The sequence below is a fragment of the Simochromis diagramma genome, unplaced genomic scaffold (assembly GCF_900408965.1).
Source record: "Simochromis diagramma unplaced genomic scaffold, fSimDia1.1 OVJJ01000603.1, whole genome shotgun sequence".
Taxonomy (NCBI): domain Eukaryota; kingdom Metazoa; phylum Chordata; class Actinopteri; order Cichliformes; family Cichlidae; genus Simochromis; species Simochromis diagramma.
This window is the reverse complement of record NW_024387414.1, coordinates 2512950-2535170: the sequence shown is the minus strand read 5'-3', so window position 1 is coordinate 2535170 and position 22221 is coordinate 2512950. Positions and strand designations below refer to the sequence as shown.

At 43.1% G+C, this 22221-nt stretch overlaps 2 protein-coding genes and 1 pseudogene across 3 annotated transcripts; 1 reads left to right on the top strand and 2 right to left on the bottom strand.

The window, feature by feature from the left end:
• Nucleotides 1–795: 795 nt before the first annotated feature.
• Nucleotides 796–10889, top strand: gpatch1 (G patch domain containing 1). The gene is made up of 20 exons (XM_040011918.1): nucleotides 796–926; nucleotides 2113–2247; nucleotides 2588–2673; nucleotides 2966–3126; nucleotides 3262–3359; nucleotides 3851–3909; nucleotides 4040–4282; nucleotides 4363–4510; nucleotides 4679–4758; nucleotides 4839–5055; nucleotides 5251–5547; nucleotides 6892–7070; nucleotides 7158–7285; nucleotides 7380–7468; nucleotides 8141–8361; nucleotides 8439–8844; nucleotides 8947–9021; nucleotides 9302–9417; nucleotides 9500–9615; nucleotides 10042–10889. The coding sequence occupies exons 1-20, from the start codon at nucleotides 857–859 to the stop codon at nucleotides 10073–10075; spliced, it is 2958 nt and encodes a 985-aa protein (XP_039867852.1). The 5' UTR covers nucleotides 796–856; the 3' UTR covers nucleotides 10076–10889.
• Nucleotides 10890–11926: 1037 nt separating this feature from the next.
• On the bottom strand, nucleotides 11927–13647 carry LOC120721537 (deoxyribonuclease-2-alpha-like). Of its 2 annotated transcripts, XM_040011932.1 has the most exons (4): nucleotides 13527–13647; nucleotides 13260–13433; nucleotides 12239–12632; nucleotides 11927–12208 (listed from the first exon to the last, which is right to left on the bottom strand). In XM_040011932.1, the coding sequence occupies exons 1-4, from the start codon at nucleotides 13564–13566 to the stop codon at nucleotides 12169–12171; spliced, it is 648 nt and encodes a 215-aa protein (XP_039867866.1). In that variant the 5' UTR covers nucleotides 13567–13647; the 3' UTR covers nucleotides 11927–12168. The 2 variants fall into 2 exon arrangements, with proteins under 2 accessions (XP_039867866.1, XP_039867865.1); XM_040011931.1 differs by having other exon boundaries at nucleotides 11927–12632.
• A 2876-nt stretch (nucleotides 13648–16523) lies between these two features.
• On the bottom strand, nucleotides 16524–18460 carry LOC120721252 (annotated as a pseudogene).
• Nucleotides 18461–22221: the final 3761 nt, after the last annotated feature.

The following is a 22221-nucleotide window of genomic DNA, read 5'->3' as shown; positions in this document are numbered from 1 at the left end:
TTCTGTGCAGAGACGTGGGGGTCTCAGATTTGGATCTTTACAGGGTCTTGGCTTTCTGCTGAGCCAGGCGTTTGGCTTTTGTCAAGAGCGTGGGGTTTTATGGATCACTGAGGGGGTGTGAGTGATTTCAGGCTCAAAGAAAACAAATGACAAACTGCTGTGAGCTTTGGATGGACATTCGATAGCCAACACTTCAGCTCCTCCGAGGCTGCAGAGGAAATTACACAGTTCAGTAAGAAACAATAAATCTGGTTGTTTTACCAACAAACCAAACAAGAAGAAAAGACAACTAAAGCAAGCACTTAATAGCAAACAAGGGAGAAACCACCTTCTTCATTAAACACACTAATGACATTTCAGACAGGAATATTTATTTCCAGTAAAGAAACAGAATCATAGTGAACTAGAAGAAAAAATGTTGTCACTGTAAAAGTTTGTCTCACACTAACGACTTTAAGTCCTTATAAATAACTCATAATAACACAAACTAGTAATAGGTAAGCCATCATTAATTCTGTTATTTTGCTAGACTTTAAGATATTAGACTTTATTTTAATAATAAGTATATGTTTCAATATGCCTTATCTTATCTTAAATGAATTATATGAAATATTTACAATTGTTGATTTGTTGATTTTAAGGCAAGCTATATCTGCATAGATATCCTCACAACAGGGAAAGTGTCTCAAATAAATATTTTACTAAAGTTTGAGTGAATGTAGTTACAGCTGATGTAGTTATTTGTAGCTAACGCAAGGTGTCGCTATTTTCCCCAACTGTTCTTGTGAAGCGCGAAAGTACACTTCACAAAGTTTGTCCTTTTGCGGATACCGTAAACGGAGTAAAAAAATAAATCATGGCGTCCGACAGCGACAGCGATGAAGATTTTGTGACTTACGGGACTCCTTTGGAACCTTTGGAAGAAGGTGGGGTGAATTTTATGATCTCGGTCATCTGTTTACTTGCATTTAAAAAAATCTCCCAGGTGTTTAAAGCAAAGCGTTACTAGCTGCGCCGTTCGCAGCGCTACTTCACTGAGTTCAGCTAACGAGCAGCTAGCTAAGCGCAATCATAGCCTCCTAGTTTGAAACCCAGACCTCATTCAAAAATCCTTTATGTTAATGTTGCTGATTAAAGTAGTTGAACATAACTACTGAATACAGTGCCATTTCTCATCTCTAACGTTTCAGTACTATCAGGTCTTCAGTTCGGCCTCAAAGTTGTAGTGAAAGCTGCCATTTATTTTTTTCCCCTTCAAATCTGAAGCTGCAGTGTGTGATTTGTGTGCTTACTGCGGTAAAGACTATACTGTGGCTTTGTGCGACATTGTGTGTCTTAAATATCGTTACAGGATGTAGATTATTTTTAGTGTATTTAATGCGGGAAAACAAAAAGAAGAATATCCGTAAATGTCGTTACTAGTTGGAGGAAAAAAGAAATTGTATTACACAGACTCTGATGTAGTGGTTAACTCATAGCGCAGTGTGAGCCTACCCTGGGCTCCGGCGGTGGACCCGCTGGTTCTGCATGGTGCTGGGCTGTGAGCGCGGGTCCCACTGAAGGATATTGGACCTTCCAGCCACCGTCATGAAGTCTTTTTCTGACTGTTTGGTCAGAAACATGCAAACGGGTAACCGGCTGAAGGTCATCTTATAGCAGAGCTCATCCTGCTCCTCACACAAAGGAGCAGATGCCGATCTTGGGTGATGACCTTCTACGGCTCCATCTCCTGGTATCTCCTCCACATTCTTGAGACAAAGATGATACACATGGAGGAGCCATCCTGGAGGAGCTGGACTACCTGTGCAACCCAAATAGGATACAGACACCATCTCAGGCTGCCAGCAGTGACAAGTGGTGATCATCGGTGACACTAGCAAAAGAAAGAGGAGAGAAAAGGAGAGAGCAATGGACTGTGCCCTCATCTGCTTTTTGGGGGGTTGTCTTGTTGTTGCCTTTGCTTCCTTTTTGACCAGTGTATAAATCAGCAATAAATTACTTCCAAATCCTTATAGTTTACTACGACCTCTGTTTTGTACAGAATTGACAACAATTTTAAATGTTTTCCCATTTCAATGTTTACCATTTAAAAATTTCCGTGTGTTTTCACAGACGAGCCGCTGAAGAAGCCCGTCCCGCTCCACGATCAGACAGTCAAAGATGAGAAGGGACGATATAAGAGGTTCCACGGAGCGTTCACTGGAGGCTTTTCAGCCGGATACTTCAACACTGTCGGCTCAAAAGAAGGTGAGAGACCTCCTGTAGAGTTCACACATATTTTAGTTAACGTGATATTTATGGAGCGCTGCATGCAGACGTGTAAGGGGAGGTGGTGTCCCCTCATCGTAAAGCTAACGGTGTTTGGTTCAGTCCATCCTCTGATTTTGAAGTTGGCTTTAGAGCAGACCTGGCTGCTTTGTAGCTGCGTGTTGTTTTCTTTTTTTTTTTGTCCTCCACTTTTCTTCCATGTTGCGATGCTGGCGTCCGTCGCAGATGTTGTTCTGCAAACAGTGAAACCATTTTTTCAGCTCAAGCATTTTAATTTTGATTCCATATCTTGCCATTTGGCGTCCCCGTGTCTTTTTAGGCTGGACCCCGTCAGCCTTTGTGTCGTCACGGCAACAGAAAGCTGAGAAACACCATGCCAGGCCAGAAGATTTCATGGACGAGGAGGTACAACCACCCAGAGAGAGGGGAAGGTTTTTTATTCACATGTAAAAGAAAATCTGGGACTTTATCCAAATAGCATTAAATATCCTAAAATATCAAATAACATTTTATACGCTTCTGTCAGAGCAGCTGTCTGATGTCTGGAAATCATCTAAAGCTGATTTTATAGTTTTTACGCTGCAGCGTTTGAGTGCTTGGTCTTTCCGGTATGCAGAACATGTTTCAGAAGAGACGTGAGGAGGTTTGAGGTTCAGGTTTAGTGGAGCTGATGCACATCGTTGTTGGTGTTTGTCAGGATTTCAGCGAACACGGCATCGCTCCCAGAGAGATCACCACCAGTCAGGAGTTCTCGTCCAGCCGCAGAGACGAGGCCGGAGAGAAGGCGAGAGCCATCAGCGCTCAGGCGGCTCTGATCCCCGGAGACACGCTGCTGGAGGAGCTGATCGCACCTGCCAGGTAACTGCTGCCACACCCACATCCCACCAACTGTGTCCCAGCAGCCTGCTTCTGCAGCACCGCCGGGTCCATCCTTCCCTCTTTAACAGTTTGCAGGGTGAATTTGCTCTGAGGTGTGTTTGTTTTGTCTCTCAGGTCTTCCATCGGGGTGGAGCTGCTGATGAAGATGGGCTGGAAGGAAGGTCAGGGCGTCGGGCCTCGTGTGAAGAGGAAAGCTCGCAGGCAGCAGATGGGTAAGTGTGTCATCTTTACAGGCACAAGGTTGCTTGACCAATAAGAGAAATTCAGGAGTTTGTAAAGGGTAAAATAATCCCTGTGACACTTGACTTAGGGCGTTTTCACACCTGTAGTTTGCTCACTGTGATCTGATTCGTGTGAGTTTGGAAACTTGAAGCTTTTTCCCGTCTTTGGTTTCTTTTCACACAGAATAAACTGTGTCAGTAAAAACCATGTGAGCACATTCACTCTGAGGCTGCCGATGAGGAGGTGGAGTTAGCTTTGGTGTCTTGGATCATTTAAAACCAGAACTTGAAAAAATGAAATCCTGAATCAGTCCACTCAGCGTCTCAAGTGAAGATTCGCAGCAGCTTTGATGTTTGATGCCGGTTTTTTAAATTCTGTTTTTCCTACTTCATCTGATGCTGTGTTTCATTTCAGCATGAATCCTGTATCTGTCTGGTGTTAGTTATAATGTGTAAATACTGACACTTTGTCCTCCTGACAGACGGTGGAGGTAAAGTTTACAGCTGCACGCTGCCCCCTGCTGGTTCGGAGGAATCGGAAGTGAGTGCGGCTGCTTAGACAGAATATTTTAACACAGAACCTGATGGAGGACGATCGAAACTGAATCTGAAATTCATAATGCATGCTGCATATTTTCACCTGTGCGTGCATGAAATCTCTGCCTCATCAGGATGACGATGAGGAGTTTGCTCCAGAGAACGTGACCTTTGCCCCGAAGGATGTAACTCCGGTGGACTTCAACCCTAGGTTGGGAGTTCAGGGTTTGGGGTACCGCGGTCTGGACCCGAGCCTGGCGTTGCTGGGTCACGGCACGGCTGAACACATCGATCTGTTTAAACCTCAGTCTGAGACGAGGAATCGCCTGTTCGGAGACACAAAGAGCAGCTCGAGGAGAGGAGGAGTGGTCGGACAGGTGAGCCCACAAAACCCAGAAGTGTTTTTGGTTGTCTTTTTTAAATACAAAGTGTTTGGCTGCTGACCTTTGACCTGCAGGCCTTTGGCGTGGGTGCGTTAGAGGATGACGATGAAGACGTGTACCACAGAGACTCCATGTCCAGATACGACACAATCCTGGGAGAAGAGGAGCCGGGCGACAGCCTGTACGGCTGGACGGCCCCGCAGCAGTACACTAAGAAGAAAGGTAATGCTTCCTGGGAAAACCTGGAACGTTCCAGGCATTTTGAGAGGCGTATTTTTTAGTTTTTTTTAATTATTAAAGAGTAATGTCTCTCTTTTGTCCATGAAAAACTGAAATGAAAGCATTCATGAAGTAAGATGGAAAATTATTTGGATTATTTTTTGCTTCCAGTCAGAAGTAAAGATGCTTCATACCTCGGCAAAATCCTGGAAGGATTCACTCTGGCACAGAAACCCCTCGAGGAAAAAACAGTGAGGAGCTTCAAAATATCTGATCACGTGTCCTCATCGGTACCTGGACACACCCCTCATGTTTCTGTATCTCTCTGTAGATCTTCCCGCCTCCCTGTCTGCCTCGCGATTATCGTCCAGTCCATCATTTCCGTCCTTCGGTCGATGTTTCGCATCTTTCCGGGGTCAGCCCCGCGTTGGCCGAGGCTCTCCGGGTGTCCAAAGGCCACATGGTCAAAGAGGAGCCCCAGCAAGCAGGACGCCACCAGCTGGACTCTGGCCAGAGGAGGGCACTGCTGGGAGAGGACGCCCTGCAAGGTAAGAGATGGCTGAAAAATGAAGCAATCACAGAAGTGCAAAAAACAACAAATGAGGAAAATCAAAAAGGGTTGAAACTATATGTAGTTTTTCTAGATTAATTAAAAATGTAGGATAATCAGGACATCGTGTCCCATTCTGATGGCGAGTGCGTTAATGCTGCTGGTGATGTTTTCCCAACTTCATCCCGATCAGGTCCCAGTTCGGTCATGGAGCTGCTGAGGCCCGAGGACAGGCAGCGCCTGCTCAGCTTCCGCAACTCCTCTAACCCGCCCTCGGCCAAAACCTCCACCCCCGTCTCCGGTCACGCCTCGCAGACATCAGGGAAGTCGGCACAAGTGCTGCCTGCCTCCTCCGGCCTCCAGCAGGAAGCTCTGGCAGCGTGGAGAGGCATCCAAACATCGTCACAGACCTTCAAACCATTTGAGAAAAACCCCAGCAAGCAGGCACGCTACGAACTCTACCTGAGCCGTCTCAAGCAGGGAGACAATGGTACGAGGCTCCGCCCTGCAGGTCCCATCATGCACTGCAGGATCCTTTGATATAGTTGGTACAGTTTTAGTTAAACCACAAAAACCATCATTAACCCTCTGGGGTCGACGAACGCGTCAAAATCACATGACCAATTTAAGACGTCACAGCTACAAGATGCAGCGACTCTGAGTCGCCATTTCAACTTGGGTCGAAAGTGCGGACTTCAAACTATATACCAGTTTTTGAATTGTGTCGATGGGCCACGTAAAACCAGAGTTATGATAAAAAATACACGCGATGTTTTTTTCTGAACAAAACAGCGGCGTTTACAGCAGGAAGAACGGTAAAAACAGCGTTTTCTACAGACAGCGCTCGCAAACACTCTCCGCTTACGAGTGAAGAAAGAAAAAACACCCCTTCCCTATTTGATGTTAGAGTTTACCATGTCAGCCAATCAACAAAATGATATGGTAACATGGGGCACTTGGTTGCTTAGGGAGAAGGGGAAGATTTAGGAGTGACACCTGTGAGAGAGAGAGCGAGTTTTCATATGTGAGACATTAGTGACGTTTAGCGTGTTTGGAGGCTGTAGTTAGTGTGTTGTGTAGTTATTGTCTTGTATTGTGTGTCAGTGAGACTGCTGAATGTCACAGGCAGATTCCAGTGTAAACGCTGTTCCCACATGGAAAACAGGACTGATGCTCCTCCTGCTGTCAGACCTGCAGGTTTAGGCCGGTGCTGTTCTCCTCTGTCTTATACTGAACACAGACTACATTTTTTGGACCGGCACAAATAATTTGTGTCTTCTTATTCGATGCAGCACAGCTGATTGTTCTGTAAATAGATTTAAATGGTTATATAAACGCCCGAGGCCTTGGCTGCATTCTTAGGTGAATAGTACCATATAACTTTGTTGTTTGCAAAACTTGTGCATAATTTTTAGAAATGTACAATTTCTATTTGCATTTCAAGTTATGAAAATGATTCGTTAAACATGTTTGTGGGTTTTACAGTAAAAAATATAACTTTTTTTCTACTCAGATTTTGAATTTTTTGTCTGAATTTAGATCATTTGTTCTAATATAGTTTGCCAAAATGAAAAAATAACTCAAATTTCAGATATTTGAGGTTGTGCTGAAAATAATGATACCAAACAAGGCAAGATAAACAGTTTTTAACGGTGAAATATAGAAGTAAAATCAAAAGTAGTCAAAAATGGCCAATTATACCCTGGACCCCAGAGGCTTAATGCTCCTACGTGTCTGAGCACGTGCGTATATGTGATTACTGGCTAACATTAAAGCTCCCACATTAGAGACCGCCTGGATATTGAAATGTAAAAATCTTCTGTGTGTCCCTCAGACGCTCTGGAGCAGAGTCTAGACCCGGGAATGACAGAGTGGGAGCGCAGCCGGGAGAGGGAGGAGTTTGTCCGAGCTTCTATCTTGTACCGGCCCACCTCCTCCTCGCTGTCCTCCCGCTTCACCAGAGCCAAAGACCAGGAGGACGATGACAGCGTGGAGGTCAGCCAGGACCAAGAGGTAGGACGCCACCTGGTGCTGTAAAAAACCACACCCCTACACTGCAGGTAAGCTCAGGAGTCACTGATGCTTTCTTTTGGTTGTCAGGGAGACCTGGATGACAAACAGTCTGCAGTAAAGATGAAGATGTTTGGAAAACTGACCAGAGAAACGTTCGAGTGGTATCCTGACAAACTGCTCTGCAAAAGATTCAACGTGCCCGACCCCTACCCCGGGTACGGCACACAGATCTGAATCGGCTCTAAACAGAACGTCGAGGTTAAATCCAAACTCTGCTGAGCTAAAGTCTCGCTGTGATTGGTCCTGCAGGTGCGGCATTGTGGGTCTGCCCAAAGTGAAGAGAGACAAGTTTTCAGTCTTCAATTTCCTGACTGTGACTGAGAGCAGAGAGGCTGCAGGTAACTTCATTCACACACAGGAGGCGCTAAAGAGTTTTAACAGGCAAGCAGTAGAATATTCTGTAAGAGAACTTTAAGCCCTTTTTCTTGTTTCTTTAACTTAAAAGCTTGTTTGAATCCATGTTGTCTTTACTGCCACCCACAGCACCCACCTGTAACAATGCTCGGTATTATTTTAAACATAAAAGCTGTTCCCAGGTGTGCTGAGAGGGAAGATCAGACCTTCAGTATCAACTTTTGCCTGCTTGGCTTGTTTCTGTCGGCCACACGAGCAGCTGTCAGTGCACGAAGCAGTTAAGCAGAGTTAGCTTTGACAGCGAGACGTGAGCGAGCTCCCAAGCTCCATTTACACATCGATGAGCCATTTTTATCAAAGAGTATCTCAGTGTGACTGAAGAGTTATGTAAGAATTTATTTCGATGTTTTAAGGGTTAAATCTGCTGTTCCTCAGACTGAGGTTTGTTGACCAATCAGGATTTATTTAGGATAAAAAAGTAAAGACAGGAAAACTGAAGTGATTGCTTTTATTAAATTGATACTTTCTTTCCGTTTAGTTTTTCCTCCATGAATTTAAGTTTCTTTGTAGCCTTAACACAAATTTGATGTTTTCTTAGTTTCCGTTTAACACCACAGTGTTTGTGCTCACAGATTAAGCTCATTGTTTCTCTTCAGCACCTCCAAAACCTCCAGAATCCGGGAAGAAGTCCAGGTGGGATGTCTCTGAGCAGAAGGTGGAGAAGAAGAAGGAGGACCCGCTGGGTGAGCTTCTCAGTGCTGCACGCAACCAGACCGAGACCAAAGTGGAGCACACCCCCACGCCTGCTTTACCTGCTTTACCTGCTTTACCTGCCTCAATCAGCAGCAGCGATCAGGCTCCAGGAAGCAAACCGGAGGTAGTGAAAGAGCAAAGTGTCCAAACCAGCAGGCGAGGAAGTCCTTAAATCTAAAGAGTTTATCCTTCCTTCTACAGATAAAGTCATCAGAGCAGCAAAGCTCAGAGCAGAAGAAAGAAGGTGATGAAGAAGAGGAGGAGGAGGAAGAGGAGAGCAGGCCTCCCATGGATCTGTTTAAGGCCATCTTTGCCAGCTCCTCTGATGAGAAGTCCTCCTCTTCATCAGAGGGGGAGAGCAGCGATGAGGAGGAAGAAAAGGTGACAAAGGAGGATGAAGGAAAAGTGGACTCGGAGCCACTGAACCTCTTCAGCATCCCCTCCTCCTCCTCAGCCACCACCTCCTCCTCAGCCACCGCCTCCTCCTCAGCCACCGCCTCCTCCTCAGCCACCGCCTCCTCCTCAGCCACCGCCTCCTCCTCAGCCACCACCTCCTCCTCAGCCACCACCTCCTCCTCAGCCACCACCTCCTCCAGTCACCAAGCAGGTACTCTGAGTTTGCTGAATCACCTTAACCTTTCCTCTAATCTCACGTCCCTGTCGAGCGTAACTCTGTTAACTCTTTTCCTCTCTGCTCCTTCAAAAGCAGCAGTTTCCACTCAGGCCTCCGAACAGGAAGAGGAGGAGTTTGGGCCGAAGCTGCCGCCTCCCTCGGCTGCTCTGAGTGAGTGTCACCCACCAGATCAACAACAGACAATTCAAGTTTATTCACCGTGACCCAGTCACGTGGTTTCCCTTGCGTGGACATTGTTTTTATAGATACAGCAATCGCTCCGCTGGGTTACATTCGTGTGAATCGATCCACATTCAGTGTGTAGAACTAGAGCGTCTGTTCATCGACGCTTTCACTGCTCCTCTTCTGCTTCTACTTCATTAAGTGCATCCTGCTTCGTAAAAGCGTTGCTGGAGGATTAATAACCTCTGCCTGTTGTTCCTGTGTTTAGTCAGAGGAGGCGCCGCCTCCATGTGCCCTCCAATCAAGGAGGTTAAAACGGGCAAGAAGAGCAAAGAGAAGAAACACAAGAAAAAGAAGCATTACAAACACAAGAAGGAAAAGAAGGTAGAAAACGAAGAATAAGGATCAGATCAGATAAAATGGCTCCTTCCTCACGCTGAAGCTGTGACTTCTTTTTTCTTTGCAGAAGAAGAAACACAAGAAGCACAAGCACAAAGAAGCAGCCGAAGAAGAGCAAGGAGGAGGAGCCGGCGAGCAGGAAGGTGAAGACGGACAGGTGTCGACAGACGAGCTGCTAAAAAGGTCAGAGGTCACCTGTCAGAGCATCGAAAGATGACCCTGATGGAGTGGGAGACACTTGGAAATTAGTTTGTTATAAAGTGCTGATGTAAGTCAGAAGCTGCGTATGCAAAACAATCATTATTAACAATATTTAGAGTTTTTCTCTCTTTTTTTTGTTTCCACCAAAACGTTTTAAATCCGTAATCCATCGCTCACCGACAGAAACGCACTGCGTTCAATTAAGAACATAGTTTGTTTTCATCTGCTCTTCTGTTTCTGATATCATTTTTATCTATCAGATCTCTTAGAGGGGTAATAAATCAGTGTCTGTGTTGTGTTCACGTTTAATAAACAGATGCTTTTATTTTTAAACCCTGAATTTAGTGTCGTATGCAAAGCACCTCGAACCGTCTTCTTCACTGTCTGTGTGTTTGTTTTCTCTTCCAGACTAAAGAGCGTCCGCTCCCATCAGATGTGGTGAATCAGTTGGTCTGTCCTCTGTGAGGACCGTCAGTCAGCTGATAGTTTCACCTGACAGATTACCTGCTGTGTAGTTTTAGGTAATAACATAAAATCTTTATAACCAGGTGTTCTGTATTTACTGACCTGCTGGGAAACCTTCAATCACACGAAAAACTGACGTTTTGTGTTTAAGTGAAGAACTCTCTCTTAAAGGAGGTGAACATGTCACTGTCACAGTCTGCAATCGATGAATGGAAACAAACGATGAAACCTTAGGTTACACTCGAGATCAAAAAGGCCACATTGGACAGAAAAGACGTGTAACCACGATTACTATGGAGAAGGAAAGGAACAGCTGATTTGGGTTGCTGTGGTAACATTCCTGCTGCCCCGTACAGATTCCTTCGTTACCAGTTACATTGTAAGAAGTTTATTGATATTGACACAAAGAGAAAACTGTGATCTTTTAGAACTTTTGCTACATATTCTGATGATTTCAGAGACTTCTGTGTGTGACGTCGTTTAAGCTTGACATTGATATAATATTACAAACATTAATCCAAGATTACAGATTGGTAAGAAATGTGTCACAATTACTGGATTCCACGTTTCACCACATCTCAGACAGAAGCAGTTATATTTTTTTTTCATCTTTATTTAATCAGAAGGAAAAATATCCTCATTTCCAAGAGAGACCCGGAGGAAGAAGCAGCACAAACAAGCTTTTTGTTAGCTTGTTTCACAGTTTGTGAAACTGTGGAATCAAGTGTATGTTGTGTAAATGTCACTTGTGACTTTGAGCTACACAGTCGACAGGTGAAAGTAAACATGGACAAAAACAGTAATAAAAGAGTTTCATTATTCTATAAGTCTTTGATCAGGATCAATAATCAGGATTTATTCATTTCAAATTATACTGTAAATCTATAGATTTAAGGCTGCAGACCCTGAATTGGGATACAGCCGGATTCCTTAAAATTCAGGAAAATGGAGGACGCATATCAGGGCCGCATTTCAAGCAGCCTTTGAATTGGGACAGCCTTCATTGCGCCGCTGTGACGTAATCTGCCTTAAGATGCGGCCTTAAAGGCTGCAGACCCTGAACTGGGATGCAGCCTTTGTCAAACACAGCTTTAAATGCAAATGAAAATGTCTCTCATACATCTTTCAGCTGTTTTACTTTAGAAAGGGAGAAAAGTTGTGCATGAGTGTTCTTGTTCCTTGTTTCATGCTCCACTGTGACAAAGTCCAGTCTGCATGTTCAGTCTGTCCATCTTAGCTTTCGAGGACAGAAACTCAACTGTTTCTTAGATTTTCAGAGTTGTTCAGTTCATACAGGAACTGCAGCTTACAGCTTGAAGTGTTTAAAGCAGCGGTGGACAAGTCCAGGCCTCGAGTTCCGGTATGCTGCAGGAACGCGAGGCCTGGACGTGTCCTGCAGGTTTTAGAAATCACCCTGTGTCAACACACCTGTATCAAGTGATTAGTTCATTCCCAGGCCTCTGGAGAACTTTAAGACATGTTGGGGAGGTAATTTAGCCATTTGAATCAGCTATAAAATATGGCTCATCAGATTCTAACAGCTAAAAACACGACTTTAACCTTAATTGGATAGACTATATCGAATATATTCGAAATCAACAATAACACTTCTCAATATTGCCAATAACAAAACTAAAAAGAGTAGGCCAAAAGACTGGGCCTATAAAAGAAGACCTGTTACAGAAGAAAAATTTCAGTATAAAACCTGGTTTAGCAAATCAGAATCTACTAAACCATAAAAATAAAGATGTCTGACTGCAGGGGCTAGTTTGAATAATTTTAAAAGTCATCAGACAGAAGCAGGACCTCGGAGTAAAAACAAGACAGATTCATGCAAAGTCATTTATTTCTATGGTTTCCATGAGCAAAGGAAGCACACTGTGAAATATCCATCAAATGTTTTTAATTTCATATCGTTCACAGAAACATTAGATAACACTGACAAGAGTGACGATGTCAGCACCAGGTTCAAGTCAGCTTCACTTTGATAAAATCTGAAATTAATTTACAATAAATATGAAACTGGTGAACGTAGATAGAAAACAAGACCGAGGCGGTTGTCTGCTGCAGTTAACCATGTACTTTTGGTTTTTTAGGGGGTGGACCAGTGCCACAGTCAGTGTCACTGTCAGTGTCACTGTCACTGTCAGTGACACAGTCAATGTCACTGTCAGTGGCACCGGCTGTGGCACCGGCTTTAATCTTTTCAAGTTTTTTAATTTCCCTAAATTTTTCTGCCACACGTTGGCTATTAATGCACAGTGCACCACCAGGCCTTTCGAACTGTGATGGTTTTCTGTTTGAGTCACCAACACACATCCAGTTTTCAGTGTCAGAAACACACCATTTGGAATGATCACATCCATGATTCCATTTACCTGCGGCAGTGTCTACTGACATGATGGTGACTAGTTCTTTGCCTTTTCCAGTTTTAGAAAGTGGACGTTTATTAGGGTCTTCAGGGTCGCTGCGCCAGGTCTGGATGTATAAATTGGTATTTAGTGTGTCAGCAATGGTGACATAAAGATCTCCGGCTGCAAAAGGAAAGACAAACACCAAGAAACCATCAGATAGTTTTAAAATAACAGAATAAAAAAAGAAAAGTGTTGCTTACAACAACCCTGACTCTACTTTCGCTTTCTGAGAGTTTATGGCAAATTCCAGCTCTTCTTATTTAATCATTTCTTTTACAAACATCAGACCTCGTATGATCCCTGCTGCTACACTCCCCTGCACTAACTCTGCACTGAGGCTGGGTCACGCTGACACCTTAATGAAAGGTTTCCATGGCAATACAAACTTACAGCACAACATGTGTGTTCACAGGATTTATTTTTCAGCTTCCACAACATTTTCATACCAGGATCATTTTTTAATTTTAAATGTGAGTTATTTTTAGAGTTAAAATCTAAATGAAGTAAATTTTGAACAGAACTACTCTGTAAAGTTAGATCTACTCATAACCCAGCTGATGTTTCACAGGGCAAATCATTAGAGGGTTAGAATAAAGGACTGTGTTAGGTTGGACGTTTCACACCTTGTAAATAAGATTCTCAGCTCTTTGGTGGGAAAACTACAGAAAGTCACAATTATTTCACACAGGAAACTCACAGTGTGGTTTTAAGGTTTTTTTTCTTAAACGAATGAAGCAGAAATCTCACCTTCAGGATTCCTGTCCGTAGAGATTTGTTTAACAAAGCGTCTAAACTGCGAATTACCAGCTGACCGCAAGTCTTTGTTATAGGGCCGCGCTCGTGGTACGTTGGAAAAATCTGTGAGTTTGCCAGCATTGTGTTCTTCAAATGTATAAGCTTTGATATCTTTAAGATGTTGAGCTGAAAAACATCAAAATGAGGGATGTACATGTTACTGTGTTAAGACTTCATTTACACTCTAGACATGAAGAAATAACTTGGACGTGCTCTTACCTATTTCTGCAGACTCTGTAGCTTTCAGTGTTACACACATAAATATCTGTGCATTACATTTCCCATTTTTAGGATAGAAATTATTGCTTTCATCACATAAGGGGAATTTTGGTGTGCTGTGTAAAAGGAGGTGGTGGATGAGCAACAACTAATAATTTTTGGTCCTGATGATGACTTCTTTTTTTTTGGCTCACTCAGACCTGGGGCCCTTCCCATGGGACTCTCTCTGAAACTTTCAAAGGTCATCCATGTGGAGATTACATTAGCAGGGGAGGGTTGTAACTGTAGTGTTGATAAGTAACCCAGGATGCAAATGTTGGGGGGTAGAGGGATCGGGCAGTCCAGTATGTGTGATAAATGGTCTATAACTCCGAAAGTGCTGACAGGAGTGCAGTGCCAGATAGCACGCTAACAGCTGTCTGTAGTTTTCTGTGTGCGTTGTGTCCATGTTTGAAATTCCCTGAATCCGATTTTTATGTAGTTTTTCACCTGTGGAGCCTATTCTGTGGATAACTTTATACTGTATATATGATATACTGAGCCTATCGTTCAAGTTGGTCCTAACATGGAACCCTGTGGAACTCCATAATTAACCTCAGTGTGTGAAGAGGACTCTCCATTTACATGCACAAACTGGAGTCTATTAGATAGATATGATACAAACCACTGCAGCACAGTACCTGTAATACCTACAGCATGTTCTAATCGCTCTAATAGGATATTATGGTCGACAGTATCGAACGCTGCACTGAGGTCTAGCAGGACAAGCACAGAGATGAGTCCACTGTCAGAGGCCATAAGAAGATCATTTGTAACCTTCACTAAAGCTGTTTCTGTGCTGTGATGAGCTCTGAAACCTGACTGAAACTCTTCAAATAAGCCATTCCTCTGCAGATGATCTGTTAGCTCAGGGAATCATGCTAACTGTATTACATAGCTATATTCTCATTGTCTATGGTTACTCATTAAAAAAAGTTTGTAAGGCACATTGGGGAGCGATGTGAACTATTGGTCATATATGCTCGTCAACCACTTGTTAAGTACATAAAAACTAAAATAAACTGAGATGTAAAATTAAAATGAAGTATTCCAAGTTGAAGAATACTATTTACAGTATAGACAAGATATTACAGGTAAAAAACAGTCCATGAGTCATAAGGAGGAGTTTTAAAGTTTAATCCATAGGAATGATTTTTCCTCCACACCCATAATGAACCACTTATTAGATAGAGCTGTTCAGTGTGGGTGTGGAGCAAAAATGGTAAGTGTTAGCAATAATGAAACAAAGATACGAGAGGCTGAGAGAAAGACACTGTCAAATGCTTAATCCATTCAGTACAGGCTGTTTATCTCACTGCAAGTGCCAAAAACAACAATATGGAGCTGTGTTTGGTTTATGTACACATGTGAAGTTTGGCCGTAAGAAGCAGAGCGGCTCGAAGACAACAAACAATGAAAAAAAAATGAAAACAATCGAACAAACAACAGCAGAGAAACAAAACAAAACTGGACCCTTGGACAGACTGACTGAAAGGTAACACAGAGAGACAACCGTCGTTTTTCTTCATTTCAATCACCCACAAACACAAGTCAATGAGCAAAATTAATGGTATATATATTTATATATCTAAAGTGCATTATGGTACAAAAATATAGAAGGTCAGCAGCACCTCGATACATTTACAAAATAAATTAATGCAAAAAACTGAACATAATTGGAATTTTAAAAAGGGAAAAGCAAGGATTCACAAAGAGTAAAATCTGTCGCCCTGCGGAGCGTCAATAAGGTTTATTTTCTTATCATATTCTGCTATCTACTCTGCTATATTTAGAATATTTACACACAATAAATATTTTCCAATTTCTTTCCAAACAATCACAGTTACGGAGTCTGTAATGTGAGCATTTAGGAGTCCACTCCAGCCGTCCGAAGGTTTCTGCAACACAGAGACGGAGAAAAACAGGTGAATCAGGGTTTATTCACAGAGCTCTAACTGTCCGCTGTTAAGGTTCAAATATTGAGGAAGGAGAGTACAAACCACCAGGTCCAGAAGATCTTGGTCAAACAATTGATTTTAATGAATACATGTGTGGGAAGACCACTCTGTACGCAGACAGGGATTGATCTTTGACTTAATCAAAGCATACACAGATTTTTATAGCATCAGGGTTTGAATTAATGACGCCCCTTCATACGTCACAGACAGAATATATGCATACGTCAAATCAAAACCACAATGACTTTTAACACAGTCACAAGAACGTTATCTCTGTCTCGTCTGGAACACGAGCCCCACATCCTGCAAGACACTGTTCCCCTTTTGCAGAGACAAACATGACTAACCTCTCACCTATAAATGAGTCTAACTAATGTGTGTGTGTGTATATGTCACGACCTCACTCGGCCTCTATGTCACCTCTCGCCTACTAACGCTCACTAACTGTATGTGTCTCTCTCTCATCTCACCCGTTGCACTTCTGACCTTTTACCAGAACAGAGGCTCATCCTTATGTGTAACAACCTAACTGAAACGATATGTACTATGTTGAATAAATGTTATAATCAAGAACCTCTACTAAAAGCTTAATAAAAGGTATAAATGAAATAAAAGACAATTTGAATAACCTAGTCCAAACAGCTCCTCAGAATAACCTGCACTTAGACTTCACTTCTGCAAACGCGCGCTCTGCAAACCTGCAACTTCCTGTCAGCCTACAACTTAGTCTTTCTGAAAGACACACACTGTTTAAACATCTGAATGCAATATCAGTTTCTGTAGATTATATTATTAATGCAATGGTAATGATGATGATTATTAACAATAGCAGCAAAATATCTCTCCACTCTCAATACCGCCCTATTTTTCAGACATCATCATCATCTCAGCTCCACAACACTGACACAGCACAGAGTCAGTGCACTCTGCAGTATCTGCGGCTGTAACGCGGCACACACGTGTTCTGAAAACCAGGTCAGCTGTTTGGACTCACCTTCGTCAGAGACTGACGGCGTTTTAATGCAGCGCCCTCTGGAGGCCGAGCAGAGACCTCCACTCCAGGAGGAGTCTGCTACCCATCCTCCAGCCTCCACCCCAAATAGCGTGCCCTCCTCTTCCTCTTTTCCCCTTCCCTCCTCTTCCCAGCCCTCGATTTCTTCTTCTTTTTGCCCGACACTTTATTCACGCCGTCTTTGTATGTCTGCGACTTGTTGGTCTCCTGTGGCAGGTTGGTGCCCTCCTCCTCCTCCAGCCGGAAGCTGATGGGGAGGTTCTTGGTGCCTCCGGGGGGTTTGGAGTGCAGGGTGCTGCCGGTGGTGCTGAGGTTGATTCCCAGGCCGACCCCCGGCATCCCGACTCCGGCGTCGCTGCTGCTCCCGCCTCCCCCTGTGGTCCGCATGGGGAGGTCACAGATCTCTGACGTGTGGACTTCGTCCAAAAGTGCCTTCAGGAGTAAAACACGCTCATGTTCCATCATCATCCGGCCTTTGTCGTGCATCAGCTGAGCGTGACTCACCGATCGTTTCCTGAACAGAAGAAAGAGAGAAGGTTTGTTTACATGAAGCTTTTCATCGTTCTAAAAGATTTTCAATCAAACAAAAACAACAACAACGCCCTTTTAAATGTTTCAGAGCTCATCTGTGCAGGTTTCTCCTTAAATAAAAACACCCTGTGACTCTGGCTGGAATCAAAAGTGTTACCATCTACACCACAGGAAGCACTTCAAACTGAACAATGCAAAAGAAAATAATATTTTTATTGTTGAAAAATTTGGTCTAATATTTGTTTTTACAGGCTTATTGACGAAGCTAAACACATGTGCATTATTTTGGGTTTCTCCCTGTTGTCCACATACTTTTGGCATTTTAGTGTTGACCTGACTGACCAGCAGAGGGCAGCACAGGCAAACAGTTTGAAATGGAGCAGCCGGAGAAACCGTATCCTTCTTCTCCTTTAAATTCTTCCCTATAAATTCGACGGCATTTCTTGAACACAGGTTTCACTGCTGTCTTTCCTCTCCAGTTGTTTTTGGACAGCGCTGTTGCATCCATGCAGAGAAATGACCTGATTCATCAAACCACAGCCGTGCCGTTGCTTTCCAAGCCTTTTAAAAGTGATACAGAAGATCCCCGCCCTGCGAGGAGGTCCAGGAGGGTTTTCTCTCCTTTTAGATGAACATGAGCGCAGCCAACGCTTTCACTCTTCATTAGCGTGGATGTTAACCGGCACATTCGTGGCACTCAGACCCTTGAGGGATTACAAAAACTGCTGCCACAAACACTTTGTGCCAATTAAATGTGGTGAAGGAAAAAAAAGCTGCTGTGATTCTGAAATGAAGCTGCACATTCCTCCACACTGAAAAAGTGAGTCATAATAAATCTATCGACTCTGATTTTAGCTGAAAACCCATCAGAGGAGTTCAGTCCTCAAGTCAGCAAAAACACCACGAGAGTTACGATCGTTTAGTGTCAACTGCAGCAGCGCCACAGTTAAAACTCCACAGTTTGAAGAATGAAGGCCTAAAAAATGAAGCTGGAGTTCCTCTGACGTCCAGCAGAGGCTCCAGCAGTGAGTTTACAGCCTAACACGGTGTGTCCGTGGATAATTTCCTCCTTCATAACACCTGTACCAGGGAGCACATATTTAAAACTCACCCGTTTAACTCAACTTTCATCTTAAAACATCTTAAGCTTAAAATTTGATCCATCTCATTTTTTAACAAGCAGTTTCATGCTGGTTTAATCAAACCACCAACTTGCTGAATCCAAGCAGAGCCTATACAATTTCACCTCCACAACACTAGTTAAGTTTCTCTCCTCAAGTTCATCCACTTTTTTCAAGACGAATCACAGTGATGGCGGGCTGCTGTGACGCAACACGGGGTAACAGCTGATTTAGGTTTACAAGTTGACTGACATCAGGATTTTTGCTTTCCATGGTGCGTAAGGGTAGATGGACCTGTTTCCACTCAGCTGATCATCATACCACTCGAAGACAGACACACACACACATTCATACAGCGCTTTTATCTATGACTCTTGCTTTCTCTTGTTTTGCCCCTCAGGTTTTTGACCTCACATCCACTGCAGCACCTCCTGTGAGCTCCATGCAGGACTATGCTGACATGTGTGAGTCCTTATACTGAGGCTATGATAATTACTCTTCATACTGATGCACTGACTTGTATTCTCTCACTGATTCAAAAACTGTGGCAAAAAAATCTGTTACAGCAACGTAGAGTTAGAGTTACGCGGTGACGCAGGTTACCTGAGGTCTCAGTTCGAGGATGGATCCCCTCTTACAGCACAGAGGTATAATCTCAAAAATGCTGAAACTTGTTAAGTTTTATAAATGAAAGATCTACAAAGCTGTGAGGGATTCAGGCTTCGCCGCAATGTTGCTTTACTGCGAGTCTCTGAGACTAACAGAGCAGCGGACACAGGTCGGAGGCTGCACACTGCTGAGCGCCAACGCCGCCCAGACACTTCAGGTGTGTGAGCACACAAACAGCTTCAGCAGGAGATACCAGAGGTTCCCGTGATGCCCTCCTCCACCCCCTGCTTCATACAGCAAACTGAGTAAGTGAAGCCTGATGACTGAGCTGCCGCTTCTCATTCAGCTTTTCCTGCTGAATAATAAAAATATCCAGAGCAGAACACACAGGCGGCCTGGGTTTATATGCATACAGATATTTCCTGTAAATCGCCGCCTTTGAAAGCTGATCTGGTTCTGTTTTACCTTTAATAACAGTCACATCAAACACTCCGCAGAGAGGAGGAGGAGGAGCGAGAAAACAGGCCGGGACATCCTGCAGTGGCAGCGTTCCAGCGCCCCCCGTCCTCAGCCTGCCGGCTCTTAATTGTTTCTCTCTGTGGGAGACGAGTGAAAGACGTGTGTTTCCTAAAGGCAGCGGCGAGTGGTTATGATTCACGGCCCTGGTGGCTGACAGTACCGGGCGGCTCTGATTCTGATGAATGTTTCTGATGTTACGGCCCCTTTTAAAAGAAATTTGCAACTTTTTTTTGTCCGGCAAATAAAACACTAGAATTATTCCTGCATTAGCCCAAAAACAACCACACCACAAGACACCCAGAAAAAAATGAAGAATACCACAAAATCCTGACAGTCATTGTTATTATTATTATCATTGTTTTTATTATTATGATTGTTATTGGCTCCAGATTTAAAGGGACTTTTTTAAATCACTCGCTGCAGCTTTTAACTAAAACCTTCACCACTAGGGGGCAGCGCTAGCTGAGACATGTTCTCCCTTTTTAGTCGCGCTATGGCTTCGCTTCACCAATAGTTTTTGCTTTTACTTGGTGACCAATTTAACAGTTAAAGTTTAAATTTAATCACGGCGCCATCTCCTGATTCAAAACAGTATTACAAGAAAGAAAAGCTCCAGTTTGACTTTGTTAATATCTCTAAAATCAACAAATGCTTTGGACATAAAGTCAGTGCAGTCGAGAGGTCATTATGTTGACCCTGTGATGTAAAAACAAAATAGTTTTAAGTTTTAACGATTTGAAATACCTTTAGACAAATTAATGTGCAATCAATCATTTGTTAACGTGTAACTCCTTAACAGAAGAAATGAGACATATCTTTCATAAAACTGCTTCATGAATACCAAAAGTTCACGTTTGACAGCCTGAGAAGCACAAATTAAACATGAAAAACCATGAAAATTTATATTTTTTGTCTGTGAAGGTTCTCAGTCATCCAGGCAGGGTTTTAATAGTTTTGCAATTTTCATTAGTTTTTATTTTTATTTAGTTTTGACTTCAGATTTTCAATTTTATATCAGTTTTAATTAGTTTTTACCAATTGTTTGCTAGTTTAGTTTTTATTTTTTTTGAAAATCCTTAGTTTCAGTTTAGTTTTGATTAGTTTCAGTTATAGTTTTAGTTGTGTTTGCAATAATTAAGTGCAACAAAATCCCAGTTTCATCATATCAGTCATGCTCTTCTGCTCATCCTTGGGTATGTTGCTATTCCAGCTACCATACCCTGCACCCTGGACAGGTCGCCTGTCTGCTGCAGGACTAACACGCAGAGACAGACAACTCACATTCCCACCTATGGGTTCTTTAAATAAATAAATAAAGGCAGGTGAACAACCATTGACACCAGGCAACTATAAAATGTATATCTTGGCCCCAATGAGACTATTAACTCTTGCAGCACCGGGTGTTCGTAATTTTGGTTCAAGTGAATTAATAAACCTTTTGAAGGCAATTGACTCACACAGTTATGTAGATGTCCCCGTCCTGTTGTCTCGGGATGCATCACGCTGCCTTGCCTGGGGTTAGCTTCTGTTTCTGGGGATGAGGGTTGAGTGTGCTCCCTTGCCTTCTCAAGGTAAGCTAGGTTAGCCTTCTTGTGTGAGCTTTTGAAGTGCACTTTAAGGTTTGTGGGATTTTTTTCCCTTTAGAAATGTCCCTCATAATTTGTCTCTTTCCACTACAAGACACTTGCTTTATCCAAAACACAGTCATATTCAAAGTAATCCCAAATTGGACTCTGGCGCTTTCTCCCAACTTTTCCTGACATGATTCTGCGCGTGGACGGAGCAGCGACACAGACGACTCGACTAACGTGCTGCCACCTGCTGGCATAATGAGACACAGCAAGAAAAAATCTGGAAACTAAACTTCATTTTCACCCTTGACTATTGTATGACACGCACACATCAGTGAAAACTAAACGCATTTTTGCTATAAATTCAGTTAATTTTAGTTAGTTTTGTGAACACTCATTACAGTTTTAGTTAGTTTTCCTTTTTTTGTTTTTATTTTTATTTCTGTTAACGAAAATGTTTTTTTACTTCTAGTTTTCGTTATTTCATTAGTTTTCGTTAACGATAATAACCTTGGTCCTTAGCACCCCAAAGCGCTTTACACTGTGGATAACTTCCCGACCTGCAGCAGCCAATCAGATCCCTCCTAGACGTGTTCACAGGGTAACAGAAGTACAAGGCTTCACTGATGCCCAGAAGCAGGAGTACTTCAGGAGGAGATTCAGTGATGAAGAGCTGTCCAGAATCATCTCCCACATGAAGACATCCAGGAGCCTCCACATCATGTGTAGAATCCCAGTCTTCTGCTGGATCCCTGCTACAGTTCTGGAGCACATGTTGACTACAGAGCAGAGAGGAGAGCTGCCCAAGACCCTGACTGACATGTACTCACACTTCCTGCTGGTTCAGATGAAGAAGGGGAACAAACATGTGGGGGGACATGAAACAAGTGAGATGGCTGAAAGGAAATTTCTTCTGAATCTGGGGAGGCTGGCATTTAAACATCTGGAAAAAGGAAACACCTTCTTCTACCAAGAAGACCTAGATCAGTGTGGTCTGGATGCTACTGAGGCCTTGTTGCACACAGAAGTTTATACGGAGATCTTTAAACAGTGTTTGTTAATCTTGAAGGTGGCTTTTATTTGTAATTCAGGTCTCAATGTCTCTTTGTGTATACTTATATGCAGAAGTAACACAAAAGAAGAAGTGGGAGCTGGCCTGACACCATAACTGACTTCCAGTGAAAGCTTTGGCTAATAATATTTTTTAGCGAACATTTTTCTTATAAAACAAAGGGAGGCCTAGCAAAAAAAGTTTGGGAACCACTGCTCTACAAGGTCGGCGAAATAAAAAAAATGTGTTAAGCCATGGACTAAAAAAATGATCAAAGTGGGCTA